Source organism: Oncorhynchus masou, chromosome 33 (assembly GCF_036934945.1).
Source record: "Oncorhynchus masou masou isolate Uvic2021 chromosome 33, UVic_Omas_1.1, whole genome shotgun sequence".
NCBI classification, from domain to species: domain Eukaryota; kingdom Metazoa; phylum Chordata; class Actinopteri; order Salmoniformes; family Salmonidae; genus Oncorhynchus; species Oncorhynchus masou.
This window is the reverse complement of record NC_088244.1, coordinates 40,859,015-40,881,225: the sequence shown is the minus strand read 5'-3', so window position 1 is coordinate 40,881,225 and position 22,211 is coordinate 40,859,015. Positions and strand designations below refer to the sequence as shown.

Sequence of the window (22,211 nt, the reverse complement as noted above, 5' to 3'; positions counted from 1 at the left end):
CTGATATAGAAGATAGTGGGGTGTGACTAAGGTCAAAGGTTCAAGTCCCAGTGGAGGTACCTGACTGTATATCTCTGAGCTAGGTTTCATTATTCAAACACCCCATCCCCAACCCCCATTCAATCATTTTTACTACGCTGGTATGAGGAGTCTGAAGCAGACCTATTGCCCCTTAATCATTGCAAGGTGTGCTGAATCATGCGAGAAAACCAGCTTACGTTGGGGGCCTCGAAAGCCAGGACTGGGATACACTGCTGTAGGGAATGATCTCTTTATCCATCTGGCTTAAACTCTGTCCATTATATTTGTCTCCCTCTCTATCTTTCTTCCTCTCTCTTCCAGTCTCTCTCCTTTCCTAATCTCTTTCTCGTTCTCTCTTCCTCGCTCTCTTACTTTGTCTCTTTCTCCCTCTCTTTACTTTTTCCTTCATTTCCCCCCTCTTTTCTCATCTCTTTCTCTTCATCTCTCTGTATCTCTCTCTCCCTATCACTCTCTCTCTCTCGCTCCATCTCTCTCACCAAACAGCTGAGGGTGGGTACAGAACAGAACAGATAGGACAAAGGTCACATGTGTCCCTTTGGTATCTGTAATTACTGTGTGGGACTCCCAGTCATAGAGCCAGAGTCAACAGTGACCACAACAACCCCCCTCCTCTCCTCCTCCCCCCCGCCTCCTCCAAGTGCAAGAAGTATTCAAAGAGCAATGCTGGACAAAAATAAACAGTGGTAAATAAACAGATTCGAAAAAATCAGCAAGGCGAGATTGTGAGAGATCAACACTGGAAAAATCCCCTGTGAACCAACCAACATGAGCCATTTTTATATCGTGTCTAAATGGTTTCCTCTTCCTTCCTGTTCTCTCTGTTGTTTAAAATGGGTTTGTCCTGACCATTCTAGCTAGAGCTAGTCTCTTTGCTGTCACACTAATATTGCTGAAATCTGAACAGATACATTCCTCAGATGGCGATGTCTCTTTCTCTAGTTCTAAGAGAAATGTTTTGTGGTAAGGAGTCATTGCCCCATGTACACAGCAATAAACTGTGTACAAATCAATGCATGTATGTATCTACAAATGGAAATAACCTGGATGTAATGACTACTGAATACGACACCAGACACATTACCATGGTCTGCCCTGTAGAGGAGAAAGTGGAAAGACATTCTTGGGATGATAGGGAGACTTTGCAGCCTTCAGCGTTGTGCAGTCAGAATAGAGCAAAACAGTGGCCAATTAGCCTGGCTTATTTCCCCTCTACCAAAGGTCATCTGGCAGCGTCCCAGACCTGTTAAGCCAACTGTCACGCTTATGGTTTTAACGCTGATCAGCATCACACTGACTCACTCACTAGTCTGCCCACATTCACAACAAGCCACGCTATCTACCCCGGCAATTACCATGACTCTGTGACGGGTTGGCGTCCCTAACGATGATGAGACACATTCATTCTATTTCTATTCTACACTTCCTGTAGTACATTTCTATATAAACTAATTAAGAGATAAATATATAACAACTGGACTTTAATAAGATTATTTACCAGTGACACATCCCTAGTAATGATTACCAGGAAGATTTTTTCCGTTATCATGAGCTCGGGTCTGACAGGAAATAGAAGATGAGCAGAGAGGATGCTGGGTCAGCTCTGTGTTGTTGACAGGGTTAGAAAAACAGTAGAGGTTAACCGGATCTACAGGCCTTCCTCTTACAGTTGTCTGCTGTCCCTCCACCACTTCCTATCTACAGTACTGTGCCCCCCCCCCACCCCCCACACACACACCTTCAACTGATTTCCCGTAAATTACAACCAATATCCAGCTGGGCGGGGTTGCTATTCCTCCCGAAATAGCGGAAATGTCTCTTCCTGCCTTATTGGGTAGCTCATCATGGGCAACATTCCCTGACCCTTAATTCTGGACCCCCTCCCCGAACCCTGGTCCCCCTTCGCTCCCTGTGGACCACATGTTCCACTCCAGCTCACAGATAAGGAGAAACTGTTCTCTCTACAGAGAACAAGCAGAAATTAAACACTGTTTTGGCCTATTGATGTATTTTTGATGTGGGATCGCTCATGAAAGACAAGAGATGAGCCAGCTGTAGGTTGTTGACGTCGTGGTTGGATGACCGCAACTCCACAAGACAAGTACAAGAGTCGAAGCCATAGGGAGAAGCACACAGACGATTCTTTTTTCTAGTCCCCCTCTTTTCCAGGAAATGCTTTATTCTGGGAAGAGGAGACCAGGGGTTTTTCCCAAGGGAGCATTGACAGTAACTTACGGGACAGTTTGTCACCAGGCTCATGGCAACACTTGTCTGTAAAAGGTTGTAAATTCAGTCATAATGAGAGCACAATGGTTCACAGATGGCTAGTGAATTAGGATGTCTCCAGAGGCATGGTAGAAACTACGTGACTTAAAGCTGACTTAAAGCTGGGTTACTCAGACATTTCGGGTTAACGTGAAGATCAGCCAAAGGTCTTGTTCAGAGGTGGAAGTAACAAATTACAAATACTCTTGTTACTGTAATTGAGTTGCTTTTCCAAGTAGTTACTTTTTTTGTATTTTTCAAAGTCAGTAACTGTACTTTTACTTACACTGTAAGTATGTTTTCAAGTATTGTACTCTGCTACCTTTTTAAAATCTGTTACAGAGCACAATTTTATAGGCTAGTAGATCATAATGGCACGGAGAGTTTGCGGAGCCATAAAACTGCGCATGTTGTTGTGACCAATCAAGTGACCAATCAAATCAAATTTCACACATCACGCCAAAACAGGCCAATCAAATCAAGTCAAACATTATTTGTCACATGTGTCGAATACAACAAGTGTAGACCTTACCGTGAAATGCTTACTTTACAAGCCCTTAACCAACAGTGCAGTTCAAGAAAGAGTTAAGAAAATATTTACCAAAAAACCATGTGAAAAATAATAAAAAGTAACAGAATAGAATAACAATAATGAGGCTATATACAGGGGGTACCAGTACCGAGTCAATGAGTGGGGGTACAGGTTAGTCGAGGTAATTTGTACATGGAGGTAGGGGTGAAGTGACTATGCATAGATAATAAACAGCGAGTAACAGCAGTGTACAAAACAAATGGAGGGGGGGAGGGGTGTCAATGTAAATAGTCCGATGGCCATTTGATTAACTGTTCAGCAGTCTTATGGCTTGGAGGTAGAAGCTGTTACAGAGCCTTTTGGTCCTAGACTTGGTGCTCCGGTACCGCTTGCCGTGCAATAGCAAAAAAAACTGTCTTTGACCTGGGTGACTGGAGTCTCTTACAATTTTCTGGGCCTTCCTCTGACAACGCCTGGTATATAGATCCTGGATGGCAGGAACTTTGGCCCCAGTGATGTACTGGGCCGTACGCACTACCCTCTGTAGAGCCTTATAGTCAGATGCTGAGCAGTTGCCATACCAGGCGGTGATGCTACCGGTCAAGATGCTCTCGATGGTGCATCTGTAGAACTTTTTGAGGATCTGGGGACCCATGCCAAACCAAGCTGATTTGGCATGGGTCCCCAGAGGAAAATATATTTTTTTATCAAAGAGGTGTGTGTGAAAAAACAATGAAGACAGAGGAGACTGAGGAGATGAGACAATCCAGACACAGACAGACCCAGTGTTAAAGGAGAGGAGGAAAATCCCTGGCCTAATCTCAGTGACCAGTTCTCCTTTAAGCACAGGAGAGGGGAGAGTGTAATCATGCAATGCAAGCTTTGCTTACCCAGGATGATGGAAGTGGCTGCTAATTTAGCTAGTTAGCTACATGGCTAACCACCATCCAATGATGATAGCCGTTATTGTGCCTAGCACGTCATTGTCACTACGTATGGTGGTGGCTGTGCCCAGTGGGACCTAGGAATTTTAGATACAGTGGGGAGAACAAGTATTTGATACACTGCCGATTTTGCAGGTTTTCCTACTTACAAAGCATGGATAGGTCTGTAATGTTTTATCATAGGTACACTTCAATGGTGAGAGACGGAATCTAAAACAAAAATCCAGAAAATCACATTGTATGATTTTTAAGTAATTAATTTGCATTTTATTGCATGACATAAGTATTTGATCACCTACCAACCAGTAAGAATTCCAGCTCTGTTAGTATTTCTTTAAGAAGCCCACCTGTTCTCCACTCATTACCTGTATTAAATGCACCTGTTTGAACTCGTTACCTGTATAAAAGACACCGGTCCACACACTCAATCAAACAGACTCCAACCTCTCCACAATGGCCAAGACGAGAGAGCTGTGTAAGGACATCAGGGATAAAATTGTAGACCTGCACAAGGCTGGGATGGGCTACAGGACAATAGGCATACGACTTGGTGAGAAGGCAACAACTGTTGGCGCAATTATTAGAAAACGTATGATCTCTGTAATTGCAAACAAAGGTTTCTGTACCAAATATTAAGTTATGTTTTTCTGATGTATCAAATACTTATGTCATGCAATAAAATGCAAATGAATGACTTAAAAATCATACAATGTGATTTTCTGGATTTTTGTTTTAGATTCCGTCTCTCACAGTTGAAGTGTACCTATGATAAAAAATTACAGACCTCTACATGCTTTGTAAGTAGGAAAACCGGCAAAATCGGCAGTGTATCAAATACTTGTTCTCCCCACTGTATATACTTTGTGTAAATTTGGATAACATAAAAGCCAGACTCTGTAGCTAAGTCTCATAGAATGGGTCAAATTGCATTCTTCTTTTAGCTAGCTACTTACTGTACACTACCAAGAAAATTGTAAAAAAAAAACGTAGTTGTGAGGCTTAATATACTAAACAAAAATATAAACGCAACATGCGACAATTTCAAAGATTTTACTGAGTTACAGTTCAGGAAATCAGTCAAATTAAATAAATAAATTAGGTCCTAATCTATGGATTTCACATGACTGAGAAAACAGATATGCATCTGTTGTTGGTCACAGATACTTAAAAAAAAGGTAGGGGAGTGGATCAGAAACCCAGTCAGTATCTGGTGTGACCACCATTTGCCTCATGCAGCACAACACATCTCCTTCGTATAGAGTTGTTGACTGGGTCCTGTGGACACCTGTTGTCCCACTCCTCTTCAATGGCTCTGCAAGTTGCTGGATATTGGCGGGAACTGGAACACACTGTCGTACACGTCAATCCAGAACATGCCCTATGGGTGACATGTCTGCTGAGTATGCAGGCCATGGAAGAACTGGGAGATTCCAGGAATTGTGTACAGATGCTTGAGACATGGGGCCATGCATTATCATGAGGTGATGGCGGTGGATAAATGGCACGACAATGGGCCTCAGGATCTCGTCACGGTATCTCTGTGCATTCAAATTGCCATCGATAAAATGCAATTGTGATCGTTGTCCGTAGCTTATTCCTGACCATACCATAACCCCACCGCCACAGTGGGGCACTCTGATGTTTGCTGATGTTCACAACGTTGACATCAGCAAACCGCTCACCCACACGACGCCATGCACACTGTCTGCCATATGCCTGGTACAGTTGAAACCGCGATTCATCTGTGAAGAGCACACTTCTCCAGCGTGCCAGTGGCTATCAAAGATGAGTATATGCCACCTGAAGTTGGCTACGATGGCGAACTGCAGTCAAGTCAAGACCCTGGTGAGGACGACGAGCACACATATGAGCTGCACTGAAACTTTTTTTGTGCAGACATTTTTTTTGTGCAGACATTCTTTGGTTGAGGAAATCCACAACTTCATCAGCTGTCCAGGTGGCTGGTCTCAGACGATCCCGCAGGTGAAGAAGTCGGATGTGGAGGTCCTGGGCTGGCATGGTTACACATGGTCTGCGGTTGTGAGGCCGGTTGCCAAATTGTCTAAAACGACGTTGGAGGCGACTTATGGTAGAAAAATTAACATTCAATTCTCTGGCAACAGCTCTGGTGGACATTCATGCTGTCAGCATGCCAATTGCATGTTCCCTCAAAACTTAAGACATCTGTGGCATTGTGTTCTATGACAAAACAGCACATTTAAAAGAGGCCTTTTATTGTGCCCAGCACAAGTTGAACCTGTGTAATGTACATGCTGTTTAATCAGCTTCTTGATATGCCACATCACTCAGATGATGAAAGCATAGAATAGCCAAATATCACAGAATTAAATATTTACTATGACTGGGGCTTAAACTTTACATAAGCATTCAAAACACCTTTATGAAGCCATTCATGACACCTTAATGAGTGTTTCAGTAGGCCTATAATGTATTACATTAACCTTCATGATTGATGTATTCTTTCATCAGTGTCTCTCACAAGTAATGTTTTGTCTACACATCATTATAATTTTATTGAGTGTGTATGTGAAGTGAGAGAGAACAGCAGATGGGTTTGTTTACATTAATTTGTATAAAACCAATCTCTGTGTGTTTCATGAGGTCATGCGACATTCATTTTGCATACTTAGATGAAATATTTTTGTTCAGAGGGATCCTCCATCAAAGATGACGGTCTACAATAACCTCACCTCAGCACGCAAAAACAGGCGGACCAAGGATCCATCAAACAAGCAAAGATATATCTGCCATGATAACATATAAATGTATGTAATTTATTTATTAAAAAAATATTGTCCATGAACTATGACTATTCTAACAGGTGTTAAAATGTGCTTATGTCTTACAGACTGAGTCCTACAGAAATAGCCTTCTTAACCGTGATGAGGCCTGTGGTGACGGCAGGTGGAGGCTTTGAACACCATCAAAACTTAAGAGGCTGGAAGCATCGTGCAAGATGTCCCTACCACTCTGGTCTCTGAAAGCGCTTTGGAGGAATGAAGGAAGATCCCTAACTTATTGCTGCTGCAATCCTTCTGCCAAAGTTAAAAATCTCTTGGACTGACAAAGCAGTCGAAGCAGGTAAGATTTCATCACTCTAATATTTGTCACATTATTTGTTAACCTTAAACGTGTTCCTATGGTGATAAGATACACACTGAGTATACCAAACATTAGGAACACCTTCCTAATATTGAGTTGCACCCCCCTTTTGCCCTCAGAAAAGCCCCAATTCGTCAGGGCATGGACTCTACAAGGTGTCGAAAGCGTTCCACAAGGATGGTGGCCCATTTTGACTCCAATGCTTCAAACAGTTGTGTCAAGTTGGCTGGATGTCCATTGGGTGGTGGACCATTCTTGATACACAGGAAACTCTTGAGCGAGTAAAAACCCAGCAGCGTTGCAGTTCTTGACACAAACCGGTGCACCTGGCACCTACTACCATACCCTGTTCAAAGGACCTTCAATCTTTTGTCTTGCCCAGTTACCCTCTGAATGGCAAACTTACACAATCCATGTCTCAGTTGTCTCAAGGCTTAAAAATCCTTCTTTAACCTGGCTCCTCCCCTTCATCTACACTGATTGAAGTGGATTTAACAAGTGACATCAATAAGGGATCATTGTTTTCACCTGGATTCATTTGGTCAGTCTATGTCAATGGTTCCCAAACTTTTTATAGTCCCGTACCCTTTCAAACATTCAACCTCCAGCTGTGTACCCCCTCTAGCACCAGGGTCAGCTCACTCTCAAATGTTTTTTTGTTGTTGCCATTATTGTAACCCTGCCACACACACACTATACGATACATTTATTAAACATAAGAATGAGTGGTGTGAGTTTTTGTCACAACCCGGCTCGTGGGAAGTGACAGAGCTCTTATAGGACCAGGGCACAAATAATAATATAATAATTATAACTAATTGTGCTCTTTATTTAACCATCTTACATATAAAACCTTATTGTTCATCGGAAAAAAACAGGTTAATGAGAAGGGTGTGCTTGAAAGGATGCTCATAACTCTGCAGTGTTGGGTTGTATTGGAAAGAGTCTCAGTCTTAAAACATTACCCACACACAGTCTGTGCCTGTATTTAGTTTTCATGCTAGTGAGGGCCGAGAATCCACTCTCACATAGGTACATGGTTGCAAAGGGCATCAAGTGTCTTAACAGCGCGATTTGCCACGCAAATTTTCACAGAACTGCTTGTTGCAATTTTGATGAGGCTCTCTTGTTCAGATATCGGTAAGTGGACTGGAGGCAGGGCATGAAAGGGATAACGAATCCAGTTGTTTGTGTCATCCGTGTCTGGAAAGTACCTGCGTAATTGTGCACCAGACTCACTTCGGTGCTTCGCTATATCACATTTAACATTGTCCGTAAGCTTCATTTGCACACAAAACAAATCATACAATGATGGAAAGACCTGTGTGTTGCCCTTGTTAATGCAGATAGAGAAGAGCTCTAACTTCTTAATCATAGCCTCAACTTTGTCCCGCACATAGAATATAGTTGCGCAGAGTCCCTGTACTCCTAGATTCAGGCGAGAAAAAACATCACTCAGATAGGCCAGTCGCGTGAGAAACTCGTCATCATGCAAAGTGACAAGTGATAATACAGATCTGGGCCTTATCCACAAAGCCTCTCAGAGTAGGAGTGCTGATATAGGATCAGTTTGACCTTTTAGATCATAATGAAGAAGAGTAAAGATGTAGGATCTTAATTTGATCACTCGTTGCTGAGAATTTTCTGCACAGCAGGAAATGCAAACTTGTAGTGTATTCAAGATTTAAAAAAGGCTTCTAAAGTTTGTAATTTCCACTTTAAAATGTCAGACTTGATTTGCCCTAACAAAAAATGTATCAACACCTCAAACTATTTCCATGAATTATAATACCCATAATAATTCACATTTCCTTGCTGCAGGATTGTTTTCCTGCTGTAGCAAACTGGCTTAATTTAAGATCGTACATCTGTATATGGACAGGTTGGGACATGCTTTGTGGAAATTGGCCCTTGCCTGACACTGACCTGACCATCTGTCAATCTCTCGCACTCTCTTTCATTCTCAATGACTGTGATAAAGCTAAGGTTATTACACTAGCATAACACAGAGGCTGGTCTTTTTTATTGAAATCAGACAGATTCTCGTGGACAATAACTTATAAAACCCTCAGGGCCAGACGGATGTTGTACCATGTGTATTTGGGGTTTGTGTTTGCTCTTCTGTATGTGGTTTCAATAAAACCCCAGGCAGCTTCCTTCGATCAGAGCTTCCTGAATCCCAAGCTTTCATGGGCGAGCCCCTTTAGCCCTCAGCGCTGGCTCTTAAGGCCAGATAACAGTTGAGATGGCCATGCCCCCGGAGGCTGGCCTGGCCTCTCCCTTCCTGGGCAGGACCGATGTCTATCGCTGCCTGGGCACCGACCACCCCCAGTCAACAGGTCAGCCTCAGCTAAGCAGCTATCATCTCCAAACCCAAACACATCCGGGCCACAAACAACACAACAATGTGGAAATAATATCCCTCTGACGAAAAGCATTAATTTGAGGAAACAGCCAGACCTTTACAATCCACATGACAAGACTATTCCAGGTCTACTGCAGACGAGTTTGTGCCCATTCCTAGATAGAAATCATCAAATATGAAAATTATATTGAAAAAACAACCGGCTTTGGACTTTTATTGATTTGCTACTTTCCACTTTTATCTTCTATTTTCTACTTTTATCTTCTAATGCTCTCTCATCAGATGGAAAAGATGCTACGAAGATTGGAAGGCAATCTCTGCCACATGCTTTCTTCCATAATGCATGGCGCCCGCCGCCACAGTCTACCAAGTCTCTCCCTGCCCCAGGCCAAAGTTGGCATTCACTCCTCCATCAATGACCCTTTCACATGGAGCAGCGTGGGGCTTGGGTGCGGCCGGTCCCCGTTCTGGGAATGGAACAGTGAAGCCTTCACATCAGTGGAAAGAAACTGTAGCCTTCCTTAACCCGCTGCAGCTCAACTCAGAGGTGGCATCTAGCTCATAGGGTAGGGACAGGGAGGACAATTCCAGAGTTGGGCAAGTTACGCAGGAGTGAATCAGTTTGGAGTCTTACCTTTGCCTCGCATTTCTTGTGAGTGGCTGTTTTACACACTGGAGAGAGAAGGATGAGAATGGAACAAAGGGAGACAGAGAATGGAGCAATTAGTCAGCTTCCATCATCCAGGTTAATTTTGTGTATTTGATGTAGCATTGTTAAACACATGATCTAACTGAGCCTAGCTCCCTAGACAATAATCAGCTTACAGTCTGGAGGATGTTGGCTCTGAGAGAGACAGCTAGCTAGAGCTGACAGGAGTGCCAGCTGAACAGGATCCTCCATGGAAGAGGGTGGTGAGAGAGGGAGAGAAGTGGGAGAGAGAGAGTCTGAGAAAGACAGAGAAAGAGAGAGACACTCACCTCGACAGAAGGACCCTGTGCTGTCCACACTCTGACGACACACCCCACACTGACGCCTCTTCCTAAAGGTCTTCTCCTTGAAGACATGGGGCTCTTCCTTGCCCGTCTGTCAACACACAGATATACACACATTCAGAAAATCAGTACTTAGGGAGTAGCACACACACTAGCAGGTTGTTGGCATGTTTGAGTGAAAGGAGTTTTGCAGTCAGGTGTTGCTGATCCTTATTTCTGCTCCAGAACCTCTGGATGGTTGATCCTATAACGGAGGTAATCTTCTAGTAACACGCCCATGATCCTACTTTGTTTCACAACATGAAATTGGCGTTGAACATGAGACTGCAGGCGGATGGGAGTTACACGTTTCATGGCATGGTAACTAAGCCAATGTAAACAAATGGTTGCTCTGCTCTTACACACAGACACACATTTACACACTCTCTCTCCCTATGTCGTGAACAAAGGAAAGAAAGGATGGAGAATGTTTGTGGAAAAAATGAAGGCATAGAAACACCCACTCAGATATAGAGGGCAAATCCACCAGTTAATGTAAGCCCTCAGAAGTGTCCATGCATGGCCATGTGTCCATGTTCGTGTGTGTACAGTACAATCTATCTACTGCCTCAAAGCCTGTCTGTTTTCATTGGTCCGGAAATCAAACTGAAACATATAATGAACCTTTGTTACGGCAGTGTGTGCTTTTCCTCTTCAGTAAAGGGGCTGTTTGCACACTCTTCCATTCTCCTCTCCCGCTACGACTGGGCACTATTTGGACAGCTGGCAGGAGACTGTGCTTACCATGTTCACTACGCAACTGTGTGGACACCCAGGGCTGGCACCCCCCCTCCCCCTTTCCCTGCCCACCCATGGCCCCACCTCACCACTGACCCCAAGCATACCAGGCATGACACTAAACAACTGTCTCTGAAACTTTCTACCTGTCTGCAGCCATGGAGTGGACCGGGAACAAAGTTTAAATAGAGACTTTAAATTAAAATTAAAATGAACTTCACCGCAAGACTACTGTTGTGTGTGAGTAAAATATTGTAAGCAGTTTCACACATACTGGGCATGGTTTCACAACATCTTTGCTAAAGACACGATCACTCTGCATTACAGACCGATCACTCTGGCAGACAGACAGAGAAACAGACGGACGGACTGCAGCGCCTGCATACCCTGGGATGCGTTCAGAAAAGGTGCAATGGACTGAATGTTGCAGAGATAAAGAGCTGACATGACTCCTTACTTTACTTGTCAGAGAGGCATTTCCAGTCATTGAGAACACTTCACAACATTGTGCAATACTGAACACGGACCTCGATACTGACATAAGCACAAGCAGCCGGCCACAGTTGGTAAACACTTGGGGCTTTACAATAACAATTAGGTGTAACAAATGAAAATGTCCCCCATGTGAGACATGTGTCTCATGGATATTTCTGTATGACATAAAAGGAATGATTGGCTCTCTTTGGATAATCAGCTGCCAAATGAGAGCTGTGAGGACAGGATGGATGGAAAGAGAGATGGGGAGAAAAGATAAAGGTATCGAGTGAAACTGCTACACTCTTAGTAAAAAAGGTGCTATGTAGAACCTATTTGCTTTTTGGTTCCAGGTAGAACCCTTGTGGGTTCCATGCAGAACTTTTTCCACAGAGGGTTCTACCCAAAAGTTTTTTTTACCTGTAACTAAAAAGGGTTGTATCTATAACCAAGGGTTATCCTATGGGGCCAGCCGAAACCCCCTTTTTCAAAGTGTACACAGCAACTTGAAAACGTAGACTGGTTGAGTTGATTCAAACCAAATATCTTGGTTTTCCCTCCGTCTTTACAAAGTTTGTCTGTGGTTTTCATGATCTTTCGCTCTCCAGCCATTGGTTTACATATTTGTTTAAAAACATGCTAACATTCTCCTCATACTGTACTTTATTTACACAAACATTATTTATTATTACAAGTTCGCAATGTTCACCAACAGGCTATATATCCCATTCACCTTCATGGCAAAGTATGTCTAAAATGGGCATGCATAACATCTTACCTCGTTAGCCGCCCAAATAGAACTTCAGACTCTGGGTTAAAAAAAATTGCAGACAGTTCTCTGTTACAACCCCTCCTCTCTTAAAAACACCCTTCAAGTGCACACCAGTGAGTTGCTACCTCACAAACCTGACTGTTTGTGTAGTCAGTCAGTGTAATGGGACAACCTTTATCGCCAAGTCCCTGTGTCTCCCGTCTGCTCTGGGACAGCCCCCCTTCCCCCACCCCCCATCATCCCCCAGGCATCAACAGCAGTTCAGCACACAAAAGGGTTCTGTTCTCTTGTTTTTATGTCGTCCAGCTCAGAAAACCAGAAGTTCCTTAGTCAAAGAACTGCTTTTTGAAAATAAATCCCTCCCTTTCCTTCTCCCTGTCTACCAGAAGCCCCCAGAACAGAAGCGTGATTGAAGGGAGGAGCCAACCCATACACACAGATGCTACACACATCCATCCCTACAGACCCCCTGGATGCTCTGACTCCCTCTTCCCCTCCAAAAATAGCTTGATATTTAGTTTACACAATGATGGTTATTGTGTGGCACTCTCTCTACCGGACTGGACCCACTGACCCCAGGCTAAAGCGAGGCCAGGGGCCCGAGGCAGCTGGACTATAGAGATACTCTATAAGGGTAGGTCTTCTCTTGGGTTTCCCTTTAGACTCCAATATCTAAACAACTGAAGCTGTATTTGGACCTGAATGTCAACTCCTCTGATGTTGTGGCGCACTGGCTAGATGAGGGTCACCAGCAGCTTGAGGGAGAAGAGTTGAAGGAGAAGAGCTGCAGAGCAGCTTAGAGTGTTCACTGTTCAGTGCAAGAGCATCATACTTTATGTGCCATCTGGTAAAATTATTACGGTAGCATAATAACATTTGTAATATGCCATCTTCTCTCCACTATGAGTCTTTGTGACTCATATTGTTACAGGGGTTGTTTGTGTATATGTGTGGGTCTGCAGTACAGTCCCCCTCCCTCGATTTAAAGCCAGTGTGTCACAGATGGAGATCAAGTGTGTGTGTGTGCATAATTGTGTGTGTGTTCTCTTTGTATTCCCCTTCCCTTAATAGAAAGTCTAAAGATGTGGATGTGTGTGTGTGTGTGTTTGAATGTGTGTGCATGTGTTTATGTGCACGCGTGTGTACGTGTTTGTGTGTGTACACGTGTGTGTGTGTGTGTTCTCTGTGCAGCCTCCGTCCTTTCCTCCACAGAAGGCCAGTGTGTCTCAAAAGGGTGGGACAGGCAGCGGAGGGAACAGAGACAGCTTGTTCCAGTGGTGAGGTCAGCGCTGCGCCATGACACACTTCCTGTGTAGCCCTCCTCACTGTTTTAACCTCTGGTGGTCAGCCACAATGCTGCTGTCGCTGGCTAGGGTCCTCTCCTCTCACATTCCCAATCCTGATCCTGTTGTTCAGGGGCCGTATTCATATCTCTCAGAGTAGGACTGCTGATATAGGATCAGGTCCCCCCTTTCCGTTGTATTCTTATTCATTTTGATCTAAAATGCAAAACTGATCCTAGATAGGTAATCCTATGATGAGACTTGGGCTGGTTCTACTGTGTCTCTGCTCCTTTCTCCCTCAGAGTCTGAACCACAACACTGCTGCTGGAGTGGGCCCTATCTATCAACTGATAAATGACATGCTCGGGTCACTGCAGTACACAGCAGCGCCAGTCTATTAGCAGTAACACGGTTATCACTGGCAAAGGAAAGATTGGACAATGTTATCGTGTTACCTATCCACTGTGGTTTCCCTCATGTTATTATGTTCAGACCCTAGGGAAGAAACTTTTGACATGGGAATATGATATTGGAGGAGATTAAAGCACACATCCACATCTCCCCCTCACACACACACACACTGTACACAACACATGCAAGAAAGCACACACACACACACACACACACACACACACACACACACACACACACACACACACACACACACACACACACACACACACACACAAACTGCCTGGTTTACCATCACCACCTGGTTATTCAAATTGACATTCGTCATTAAGTTCACACACCCGCAAACACACACACCTAAGGAGATCAAAATACACTTTCACAAAATCATAATAATGGTAAAGGATTGGGAAATTGCTATGACGCAGTAATGAACACAGAACACATTGGGGATGGGAGGGGAGGAGTGTGACGGGAGGGGAGGGGTGCGCATGGAGTCATATGATCCTTTAACCACTTTCCTTTTAGGCTTTCTGTATCAGACCTGCAAGAATACTTCACAATTAGCCTGCTATGACATCGGATTATACTGTAATTGGGCAAATAGACTCCACTAAGGCGAGGATATTAATCACATAGTAAAACGACAATATTAGTACTTTATCATTTCAATTGAGTATAGTTTACCAGAGGATGATTACCCTGTGGAAGAGTCTCGAATATCTCATTCAGTCGGACAAATAACCCTGTCCGATGTGCTGCTGTGTAACTTTCGACTATGGTGTACTGTCAAAGAACAAGCGAGTTTGGAAAGATGACTTAATCCACTAATCTAACCGCGCAAAAACATTTACAGAAACAGATAATTGTTTATAAAAAAAAACTAACAGCACTGGAACATTGGACAAGAGAGCTATTGATGTCAACATGACAACATGACAACATTTCGAGGGAGATGGCAAGCGCAGCGTGCGCAAATTAATGGGATGAAAACTGTCAAAGAGGATGCTTGCACAGTCCCCCACACCTCAATGTAACACTTTGATTCCCTCACGAATTTGCATTATTTGATTGACCATAAGTAGTACGATGTAATACTAGTCCTGCAATAAAAATGCATTTCAATAATAATTTCCCATTATTTTCTTACCTTATTCATTTCTTTTTCCTTTAAATCTACGCCTCCAGGCATAGATCCGAGTTAGACTTTTTAGTTCAAAAGTTCTCTTACATCTCCAAAAAGTCCTCAAAACATAGTTTGCAACTAAAGGTTGCCTTGTTTCTTTTAGTCCCCCTCTGCTCTGTCGCTGTGGGTGGAGCCATTAAAGGAAAGGCTATTGTGGAATTGAATGACTGGAATTCCACTCTGTGATTGGTCAGATCTGGGAGGGGAGAGTGAAGAAATTTCCCCAGGATTGGGAATTAGATATGTATTTTCTGGGGGCAAGTCAAAATGGTCCTAACATTGCATGTTAACCATCACGAATTTTCTAAACTGTTATGGTTGTTTATGTATAATTGTGGTAGACAATTATATATCCAAACTTGTAAAGACTCTCCAGACACAATCCCACCAAAAGGCACTTTGTGTGGTTTTGTAGCCCTCTCTGACTCTCTCTCTTTCTCTCTCTCGCACACAGGCACGCACACACACACACGTTTTAACGCATGCACACAGGTTGCAAGATTAGACATTGACATAATAATGGTGGGCTAAACTTGTGTCATGTTACCAATAGCACAAGAGCTACACCACGTGGGGGGAAGAGAGAGGTGCAACAGGTAGTGTGCAAGTGCGTCAGTTCTGTGGCGTAGCACATTTTCACACAATCCAGAGGTGGTCTGGTGAGTTCCAAATCAACTCCTAGCCCGTATTCCCCAGACACCTCTGTTGATCTGAGAGGATGGGATATATGGAAGCATTATGTAGATATTTCTACCCAGCCAACTAGAAGCCAAGATGAAACTATTAAATGCCATAATGCTCAAGAAAATAGTGATAAATACCAATAATCTGTGACCTTGACAGGATTTAGGACTATTCCTAAATAGGAGAGTAAATACATTATTAGAAACATGACTATAATGACTGAGTATATCTGCATTCGGGACCTACGTTTATCTAACTACTACATCATTTGAGTGTAACTCACAGGAATCCCAGAACAACACATAGGGTAATTCAGTCCAGCCGTAAAAAAGGCCTAAGCGCCATGGAATTTCCGGCTCATGTGAAAACGGAGGGACCAGGGACGTTTATTTGTCTGTAGCTTTATTCTATTGGAGAGGAGTGGAGGAGAGGGGGAGGGAGGGGCAGGAAGGCCACAGGAGAGTTTAACAAAATACAGGGGTACTTCCTCAAGCTGACAAGATGCTTGGAGTCTGGGACTTGGAGAGGAGGGTAGGGTTGGGGATTTGATTACAGCTGTTGAATTGGCCCTAGAACAAATTTTATTGTCACATCCTCAAATACACATAGACATGGATGGACAACAGGTTGATGTCTTGTCCTGGAGGCAGAACTGAGAGATTTCCCCTTAGATAGCAGCTGCAAAATTGTAAACATTCATGAAAACAAAAATATGTTAGGGATAGGCATTTGGGTCAGCACCGTGGTTAAGGTTAGGTTTCAAATCAGATTTTATGACTTTCAAAATGTGCCAGCAAGTGACCACTCTGCAGAGCTGCCTCCCGAGGAAGATTCACGATGAAAAACGCTAACCTGCGGATGGACATGTGTAGTTATTTACAAAGAAGGATATATGGACAGAGACAACTACAATAGAGAGGGGGGAGCAACAGCTTTTGAACCTCAAATAGGGGGTCGAATAAGCCTGTGTCGGAGCAAATCAGGCAGAACTGCCTCCCATCATTACAACTTTAACTGTGCAGAGATACTGAGAAACTAAGTCCGAATGAGCCTCACTGATCCTCATCAGTACTGAACATATAGAATGATACCTCTAAAATTAAATACTGCTTTTAGCTTAAGTTCTCTAAATACAAAGGATATCACACTTTGGGGAATAGGGGAAATGCATGGAGCAACATGGAGGTAAATGAAAAAGGTTTTGAGAGTGGGAACATTGGCCAAGAGGAAATGGGGTGGGGGGAAAGGGAGTGAAGGGGGGAGCTGTATTGCTTGATTGTGTAAGACAGCGCTAAGCCAAATGTTGATAAGGTACAGCTGTACAGACAGAAAGAGAAAGAGAGACTATGAATACATACGCACGAGAGTAAACAAAGCTAGGGTCTCTTTGGGGTTGTATTTATCTTGGGAATATTTACATTCATTTTCCATGAGAGTAATACAATGCTGAATCATATCCCACTTACTTTATGTGCCCTCCCTACTCTCCCTGCCAAATTCCAGCTCATTCCCAAAACATTTCCTACTCTTTCAAAACACTCTTTTGCATACAATATTATCTTCAGAGGTTCTGTTATTTAAATGGGTGGGTCTGGGATTTATTGGGGTGGCAGGTTTTGGAGAAAGGAAAGACATTTCCTTTTCCCATTTCTCTACTTTCATCTCATACGCTGCCCCACACACATAAACATTCCTCAAGTACTGGTAACAGTTTTGTTCTAAACCAGAGGAGTCATGTCTAGTCCAAGATTCCCTGGGGTTTGACTAAAGTTTGACCACAGATAACAGGAAGTGAGTGAGTTTCCATGTGAGTGAGTTTGTGGTTATGTGTGCCAGTGGAACGGTGTGTATTTGTGTCTGTGTCCGAGTGGGCATTATGGTTCGTAGAGGCTATTTTTACCCTTGATCCTCCAATGCTCTTTTCTGTGTTGGGTGTGTAGAAAATGCCTGTGGAATATGGTCGCTGCAAGGCAGTGCCAGTTTAAAGCGTTGTTGGTTCTTTAAGGACTTCAAACCATTTTCTTTTGACCTTTGAAGGGATGAGTAATCTGAGCCTGCAGAACCGTTGTGTGTTACAGCTGTAACAGGTGGAACAAGAGGAATATCTAGTCATCTATTCCAATCAAGTCACTACAGTGTTGTTGTACTCTATCTTCACATTCAAGAGATGGAGAGCTGCCCGGCTCTGGCTTAGGGTGAGGGGATCATAAGCCAATATCACAATGTTCTCTGGTGATCAAGATAGGCTTTGAAAGAGTGAGTATCATATCACGATAGATTCAATCGCAGAAATTACACCTCTGGCTTTGATCCCTGTTGTGCATTCGGCGACAGCAAATTGTGTTTTTCTTTTGGTTGCCAAGTAATTTAATACTATAAGCCATTAATGGAGCTTCTCTAAGATAACACAGCCAGCCCACTCATAGGATGTACTGTAGCCAGCAGTATAACAAAGCTGTGACGCATCATGACTCATAGCACATAACTTGTGAGGCTTAAAAACAATCACCAGTATAACCACCACCTTGCCTTTGGCACCCAATAAAAAGCATTGCCATTCTAGCAACAGGAAAACAGGCATAGGCCAGAAGGACACTGTTGTGAAGTGTATTTATTAAGAAGTCAATGATATCTCTTCCATACTTATCTGTTCATGGAGCATTTTTGACATTCACAGCTGCAGCCAAACCAGTCAAAATGAAATAAATTCCACATAGGCCACCAATGCTGTACATCAGCTCTGTGATAGTTAAATAATAATTTAAATGAATAGCTTGAGAGCATGAAAAGAGGATGATCTCTTTTGACCACACCCATACTGACGGGTCAGTTAGATGCAATAGACTGACGTTGTCCCGGGGGGCTAAGCATTCCCACGCACCACAGCATGTGCTGTAACCATGGAGACTTACAATAACACTCATGTACCCAAACAGGGTTCCAATTATACAGACTCTTGGGGGTGCCCGACGTCTCTTTCTTTGACAATTTCCATTCTGATGAGGGGGCCATGATTTTTTATGGGGGTAGCCATCCCTCTATAGCCCCGAGTAATTCAAACCCTGCACTCAAACATGGGCACAGACACCAGACACAACTCAAAGAAACAAGCACACTAATATACACAGACCAAAACCATGCACTCAAATGTATGAGTATATCATGCATGATGTGCAAGGTTTCCTAAAATACAGCTCTTTTGTATTGGACCAGCTGTGACCCCTAGACAAGCCCACCCAGACACTCACCTTGGTCAGCTTCATCTTGACGCTGTAGGATCTCTCTGGACCTCGGCGCTTCAGTGACCCTCTCACTAAGGGCACAGGCTCCACTTCCTCCCCACAGCAAGGCTCCGCACTCAGGGCGCAACCCATATAGAGATGTGGGCCCTGGTGCTCTCTTTCTCTCCTGTCCTCTCTTTCTCTGTCCCCTGCTCCCTATACTCTACCAGACACTGTTTTCCTGCGTACTCTCAGGCAGTTGTTTTTGTCAGCGGACACGAGGCCCTTCCCCTTTTCCTGGCTCCCATTCAGCCTCACGCACACTCGCCAAGGGCCAGAGGATATACGTTCTCTCCCTCCTCTCCTTCTGTCTCACACAGACATATGCATCCCCCCATTTCAAATACTCACATATAGACATACAGTACATATATGGTCTCTCTCCTTCGTTCCCTCTCTCCCAGGCACAAATGGTTACCCTCTCTTTCCCTCTAACTCTCTTCTCTCATACGCATATACAATACCGCTCTGTTTCTCCCTCACTCTCTCTGAAATCGTCTCTGTTTCCTGCTCACACATACACAGTCATTTTGCCAGACATTGCATGTATTGTCTAGAAATGGGTTCACAAAGCAACAAAACCACAATAGTTGCAGTTTAGATGCTCTAAAAGACACAGACCTCTTAGCGTGGAGGCAGACTCCTCTCCCTATGCTACTTACAAACGTGGAACTTGCAACATTAATTCCAAATACCTCCAGCAGAGTTGAAGTGGTCAGAAGTGCTGCTATGGCCATCCATCTACTCTAAACCTCTATCATATTGTCTAGACCTTAGAGTAGACAAAGTTCACTTACTCTTACCCATTCTCACACTTTGCTACTACTCCCAAAAGAGGCCCTTTATACTAGAGTGAGAATAACATTAGTATTATTCTTGCTTTGTTTTTTCCTGTCTTTTCGGTGTTCTTTGTTTATCCTGTTCAGTGTTTTGGCTGCTGCATGTGAACTCGCAGGACTTGGAGACCGTACCCCTTAAAAAGGCAAATTCTTGATGTGCCTCCAAACCCAGTCTCTCACTCCCTTACTCCAACCCCTTTTTCCTCTCTTTCTCTTTCCCCTCCTACATCGGTAGACTGAAAACAGCAGGCCAGGCTATGTCTTGTTGTTGTAAATGTGTTGCTCCCTCCAGACGGCCCTTGCAGGTATTCACCCCAACTCTCTTTCCCTAACCCTCTCTTTCCACCCCTCCAGTTGTGTCTGTTTCCAGATCCCCGTTTGTGTGTTTACAACGGAACCCCTCCTGCTTTAACTACAGTACAATTTACTCCTTTTAATCAACTTACTAAGGTCCTGTGTGAAGTAGACTGATCACAGGGAGAGGGTTTGGATGAAACTGAGGATCTGTAGTTGGGCTTCCAGACAGTACTAGTTATCAAAGCATACCAGACACAGTGACATATAACCATACTAAAAAAACCACTCACCATGGGTTTCTATACATTGAAAAAATATGACAGAGACGACAGACAGAGATCATAGAGACCAAATATGAGATGAGAGAAACCCTGAGAAAGTGCGAGGAGAGTGAGAAAGATAGTCACAACCAAAATTGTCACACTTCATAAAGATGAGCAAAAAAGACTATATGAGATACATAATACAAATACTGAGCTATAGTATATTGTATGCAAAAAAAGGGGGAAATTCTATTACTTTATACTAATACAATTGCTCAATATTTGTATTTATTAACAAGTAATAATAAACAATCTAAAAAAGATAGGTGTCAAAATTATTGACACCCCTATTTAAAAAAAAATACTTTCCATGATATCTGCGCCTATGGACTTGCCCTCTTCAATTCAAACAATAGATTTTCAATGAAGTTTGAGGCTGGAGATTGAGAAAGCCATTGCAACATTTGTACAATAAATTAATGTCAATTTGTTTCGTTATGTCTACTTTTATGCTCCTTTTCAAATTTCAAATGTTGCAAATCAACATCACAGATTTCTGTGATAAAGATTTATTACACTACAATGTACATATATGATATATTAATAAACACTATATTTTACACCGGTTGTCTTTGTGAATTGTTTTAACGATGTAAATGAATGAGCCACATTCTCAAAGCTAGTATTTTTCAAATGATTTATCAGTGTTAAGGATCACCCTCCTTTAGCCTACCACTTTGTCTTTCTACATCCAAACACACAATAGCATGAACTCAAATAGAACATAGTTGTCTGCATATGGTAAACCTAAAAAAAAAAATCAGTTTGACCAAGGACAGATTTGTGCCAAGTGTGGGCATAATCCATAAACAGGAAAGAACAAAAGATGGGCCATATCACAGACCACAAGACAAAAAGGGAAAGTAACCAAAATTAAGTGCTGTATATTCAAGTACATACCAACATCTTCCCTTTAGGGATGTTGCTCCTGGAAAAAAGGCTAAGTGAAAGCTGGCTATATTTAAAGGGATAGTTCACCCAAATGACAAAATGACATGTCCAAATCATCCTAAAGTATCTAAAAATTGATTGTGTCATTCACGTTACATATACAATAGATGATTTGGATATAACGTGCAAAAATGCTAATATACCAAAGGTACCATTGACTTATGTTGGATTTGTGCCACAAAATCCTAAAAAGTAAAACAACCAAAGCATGGACTGCTTACGGGGTAAGGAAAGCAATACGTCATTTGGGTGAACTATCCCTATAGTGTCTAGGAGTTAGCAAGCCAGGAAGTAAAGGACCAAATATCAATCAATCCTCATGTTAGGATTGGGAATTGTTGTCAGTAGGTAACTTGTGACATTTAAAAAAATATATTATTTGACCCGATACAAAGGCCAGATATGAAACGTAGTAGTGGCAAAAGGTTGTAGTTATGGAAAACAGAGGAGGAAACAGGTACAGAACAAGCGATGTGATGGAAATGTGCCAAATAGGAACCATCTTCATGATATTGAGGATACTATTAATAGTAGTTTAAAAAACATTTTTATAACAATGTATGAGAATGACAAATAATAGGCGGTTAGGTAGGAAATTTAATAGATTCACATTCAAAAGTGACCAATAAAAGCTGCTTTTGGGAAGAAAGTTCAACTGTGGTGAGGGTATTA

General features: G+C 42.9%; 1 protein-coding gene across 3 annotated transcripts in view; it reads right to left on the bottom strand.

The window, feature by feature from the left end:
• The window catches only part of LOC135528554 (tensin-2-like), a 52,383-nt gene extending 32,288 nt beyond the window's left edge, over positions 1-20,095 (bottom strand). The window contains exons 1-3 of one of the 3 annotated variants that reach the window (XM_064957713.1): positions 19,097-20,095; positions 10,247-10,352; positions 9,903-9,940 (exon numbers count right to left, since the gene is read on the bottom strand). In XM_064957713.1, coding sequence (XP_064813785.1) covers positions 9,903-9,940; positions 10,247-10,352; positions 19,097-19,222 — 270 coding nt within the window. In that variant the 5' untranslated portion in view covers positions 19,223-20,095. Of the gene's footprint in view, positions 1-9,902; positions 9,941-10,246; positions 10,353-15,128; positions 17,380-19,096 lie in introns of those variants that run through there. The other 2 variants (XM_064957712.1, XM_064957714.1) reach the window with 2 other exon arrangements.
• Positions 20,096-22,211: the final 2,116 nt, after the last annotated feature.